Below are 4,804 nucleotides of genomic sequence, written 5' to 3' on the forward strand. Positions count from 1 at the left end.
TTTCATCGATCAAAGATACCTCTGGTACAATCGGCCCCACTAAGCACTGTAAATTGTCTATAATTATTTCTACAATATTTTCGTTTTATATATATATATATATATATATATATATAAGATATTAGAATCACAAATGTAGATTACATCTAAAATATTGAAAACAGTTTTGAAATATAGCAAAAAAATATATATAAATCTATATGTACATATGTATACGTGTAAATATATATGAATTTTATTTCTTCCAAGAATATAAAAGTACACATACACTTATCATACGCAATAATTTCACGATTCGCAATCTGTATCATGATATAAATCATTTTTTGATAAATTCTTTGCAATCGGTATTTGCCTTATTTTAACTGATAATATAATTTAATTTATCAAAAAAGTAATCACGATATTTTGGAATAAATTGTATTGCTTTTTTCAGAGGTGTCGCTCCGTACGATATTGCTCTTTTAAAACTTAAGACACCTCTCACTTTTAACGAGAGGGTATCTCCTGTCAACTTACCTCAACAAGACGAGGTAATTACTGGAAATGCTGTGCTCTCTGGATGGGGATCTACTTCCAAGAAATTGCTTCCAGTACTTCCCAAAGTTCTTCAAAAAGTTACTGTTCCCTTATTGGATCATGAGACTTGTCAAGAAAAATTCACGAAAGGGCCTGACGCACCAAAAGTCTATGATTCACAAATCTGCACTGAAGCTGTTGGAGAAGTATCCGCTTGTTCCGTAAGTCTAATTTAAACTATTTATATCTTGTTCTAATAATTAATCGGTACTGCGACAATTATAATTACGTGATTATAAAGAGACTTTATTTCTTAATTTTACATTATTAATGTCATAGTAGTATTTAATTTATCTATTTAATTAGTTATTTTATTAATCTCTTCTAAACAGCATTGGTTTTTAATTTTGATCTGTAATCAAAATATATTTTAAAGTTACATTATAATATATAATGTATTATATTTATATATAATATATGTATATATATATATATATATATATATATACATTGTTATTAATGTAGCAGTAACAAACAGAATTGGTAATTAAATAAGAAATTAAACGAAAAGGGAATTGATAATTAAGTAAAAAACATTTTCTTTGCACAATATCTTTACTAATTAAATATCTTTTTTGTAGGGTGACTCTGGCGGTCCATTGGTCAAATTTGTAAATAAAAATTACCCCGTTCAGGTCGGTATCGTTTCATGGGGAGTCTATCCGTGCGGTGTTAATAAAATGCCTTCGGTCTACACTCGTGTAGCTTTCTACATCAATTGGATTCAGATGACAATATGGTTGGAGAATTTAAACTATCAATAATGTTATTAATACATAATTATATTAAATAGCTCCTTTCTCCGCCATCTTTTACCCATTATGTACCTGCTCCTTAAAGTTATATTCGGGAAATAATTCTATACTTTATTTAATATTAAAATTTTTAATTTATAAATTAAAGAAAAATTTCTTAACTAAAACAGAGCCAATACTGAAAATGTTACATTGTACGTGTTTGAAATAAACTAATTACATATGATACACATTTGTATATTCATTATCTGAATCTTACATGTATGATATAAAAAGAGAAAATAAAAGATGAATAGTAATTGTCTAACCTGTCTACAATTAGGCGCCAAAACTGCAATAAATCATTACTAAAAAATTGATTAAATTAATTTATCATTTTAGTTTATACTTTTAGATAAGTGTACAATACAATTTAAATAATTATTTTAATAATTTATTTTTGTAATATTAAATTTAACTTCTAATTTTTAAAGTGTGTTAACAAGATTGAGTAAAATTAATTTAAATTTATGTTAAGTACGTATAAATTTTAGTATGCAATGCATTTAACGATTAATTAGTGCATGTTTGTGAAGATATTATTAAAATTAATTTTACAGAAAGGAAACAATTAAAATACATAATTTTATTTACTAACTTTTTAATAAATAATTTTACTTACAAGTTATTACTTTATCAAATATTTCAATAATCTTAATATTCAAAATTCTTTCATACGCAATAAAGTAGTACTAATATAAAATGTAAAATAAGTATACAGCTTTTACGAAAATTATAATAAATTAATAATAATGCAAAATAAATGATAACAGTTTGGTGATTCGGGGCGCGCGGCGATAAAAATTATCGGGTTATATATTCCGGAGTAAGGAAACAGTGAAATGACGGACTTGATTAAATATTATTCGTCTCACGTTAAAGTCTTTTTTTAGGTCTTTATTCGAACTCGCGTGACTTTCTTCGCGACTGTACAATTCGATGTCTCTAACCCGACTTCTTGTTCTCTGACCTTTCTCGGATCGGCTGCCCGAAGTCCCCCACTTTTAAACGTTATGTGTCATTACTGAATTTTAGAAAAACATGTCATTCCTCTGTCTTTTACCTAAGCCGGGGATATCCGCGCTAATCGATCCGGTTTTGTTTTTTGTATTTGACCTAATGTACATGTGGTACATGTGTGTATGTCTGACTCATGCGTGCATGTATAACTCATGTATGTCGACATCTAGCAGGAATCTATTTTACGTTAACTTTCATTTTTTATATTTAATTTATTTGAGGCTGTGCGATGAATCGCCACAACAGAAAAGTTTTAGTTCTGTAAAATAATAAAAAGTGTCTGATATAATCAAAATTAATTCGTTCATTTACTAATGTAATTAATTTTATTATTTGCTAAAAGCTATTGTTATAAAAATATTACTACTTGTATAGAATATGCAACCAAAAAAAATAAAGAGTGTATAAAATGTAAAGTTGCAGAATTCTTTAAAAAAATATACAAGAGTATGAAATGTGATAAAATGAATCATTTTTATTTTTATGTTTAGAATAGAGAAGGATTTAATCGTGGAATTTTTTGTCGAGAAAAATGCTTGTCACTCAAGTTAACCCCAGTATTGTCATATATAATATTATCCCAATATTGATGATTCAGTTACATGTCCTCTGCGTTAATAATAAAAATATTATTTTAGACATTAAGAAATAATTTAAAATCTTTATTAACTCAGTTTTATGATACTCTTTATTTTTATCCTTTTAACATTATTAATTATCTGCCATAAAGCTTTTTACTACCGTGATATTAATTTTATTTCCAGCTCTTTGTTATTTCACTTAATTATTATTGTTATTATTAAATAATATAAAATGATAATTACTAATTTGTATATACATTTTTCTTTCTATATTAATTAATTTGGTTAAATAAAATTGCTAAAATCTGCAATGCACTTGAATTAGCAGTTCTACTTACAGTACATGGTAAACCGTTGAAAGCGAGTGAAAGAAAGAATTAAATAAATATTTTGCACAAGGATATCTTAGCCTTTTAAACAAATCCCCTCCATAATTATTTTATTTGTAATCTGAATTGTTTATTGAAATTACATTGGAATTTGAAACCGGGAAATCTGTTTCATCAAAAACAATGATAAATCAATAAATCAAAAACCAAATCCGTTTGATCTCCTTCATAAAACAAATTACTGATTTTCCGCATTCTCTTTATACCTTCATTTAGAGGCAATAATTGATCGTAATCAGATAATGATAACACAAATGTATCTACTGAATGATCCATCATAATTGGATTTGCAGTTTAATCGAAAGCAGAAATAATGTTTTATTGTTATCATTTAAATAAATTTTATATTAAATAAAAACATCACAATTTAAACAATATCCAAACAAATCACACAAAGAAAAAGAAAGATTAATTCTCTTAATAATATTTTTTATTAGTTATTATATTTGTTGTTTTAAATTTAATTTTGTTTATTTCAAATGTAACCATTATTATAATTATTATGAATATAATTAAAATATGCTTTATAAAATTTATATGCAATTTTTTAACACTATTATCTAATTATTTGGACATTTTTGCTTGATTTATTGATGGACATTTTTTTTTAAATAGACCGATTACGTTAATAAATTAATTTACTTTTAAATATAAAATATGGATAAATATAATTTATTCTCTTTAAGAAATTTATACATTTCTACGTTTTACATAAATATAAGTGTATAATTTGTAAAGGTTATTTTATATTGCAGATTTTCATCAAAATACAATATATAAAACTAGTAGCACTGTTTGTATAAATCAATTGTATCAAGATTTAATTTAATATTTATATCAATATACATCAAGTTATGAGGATAATCACGTCGAAAATTTTTTCTTATCGTAAATACGTATTATGAATTCTCGTAGATTAAGATGGATTATTAGCGTATTGTTATCATTGATATTGGATACACTCGACCAAAACGAGTATAAAATGCGGCCAGTCCATTGAATTGACATCAAACAGCGAAATGGTTTCCAAAGCAATCGTGTTCTTTGCTCTCCTAGCGGTGGCGGTCGCTGGTAAGTCATTTTTTTCGATTTATATGACATATATACACTTTTATATACTTTGTATTAAGTTACGTTTAAAAAATCGTCACTAAAGCAATATATATGAAACATTTTTCTCCGAGCAGTCTCAAATTTATGTTAAACAAATAACAAACGACTTATTGTATCGGATTTATGGATCATGAAACAAATAACAAAAGTTCTTTTGTTTTTATTATATTATTACAAATTTCTATAATCTTATTTTATAGAAAGCTTTCTCTATCTTTGACGTACTACGACTAACTTTATTCAATCTTCACTGTCGCAAAACAATGTATTTTCTTAAACATTATTAATTCAAATTTTAGAGAGGCCCCGAACAGGTCTCCGGATGCCG

General features: G+C 26.0%; 1 protein-coding gene across 1 annotated transcript in view; it reads left to right on the top strand.

Moving 5' to 3' along the window:
* LOC105453434 (transmembrane protease serine 9-like) overlaps window positions 1-4,804 on the top strand; it is an 11,354-nt gene that overhangs the window by 1,542 nt on the left and 5,008 nt on the right. The window contains exons 3-4 of the mRNA XM_011695394.1: window positions 437-740; window positions 1,161-1,341. Of these exons, the coding sequence (XP_011693696.1) occupies window positions 437-740; window positions 1,161-1,341 (485 nt within the window). The remainder of the gene's footprint in view (window positions 1-436; window positions 741-1,160; window positions 1,342-4,804) is intronic.

Source organism: Wasmannia auropunctata, unplaced genomic scaffold (assembly GCF_000956235.1).
Source record: "Wasmannia auropunctata unplaced genomic scaffold, wasmannia.A_1.0 LD336000.1, whole genome shotgun sequence".
NCBI classification, from domain to species: domain Eukaryota; kingdom Metazoa; phylum Arthropoda; class Insecta; order Hymenoptera; family Formicidae; genus Wasmannia; species Wasmannia auropunctata.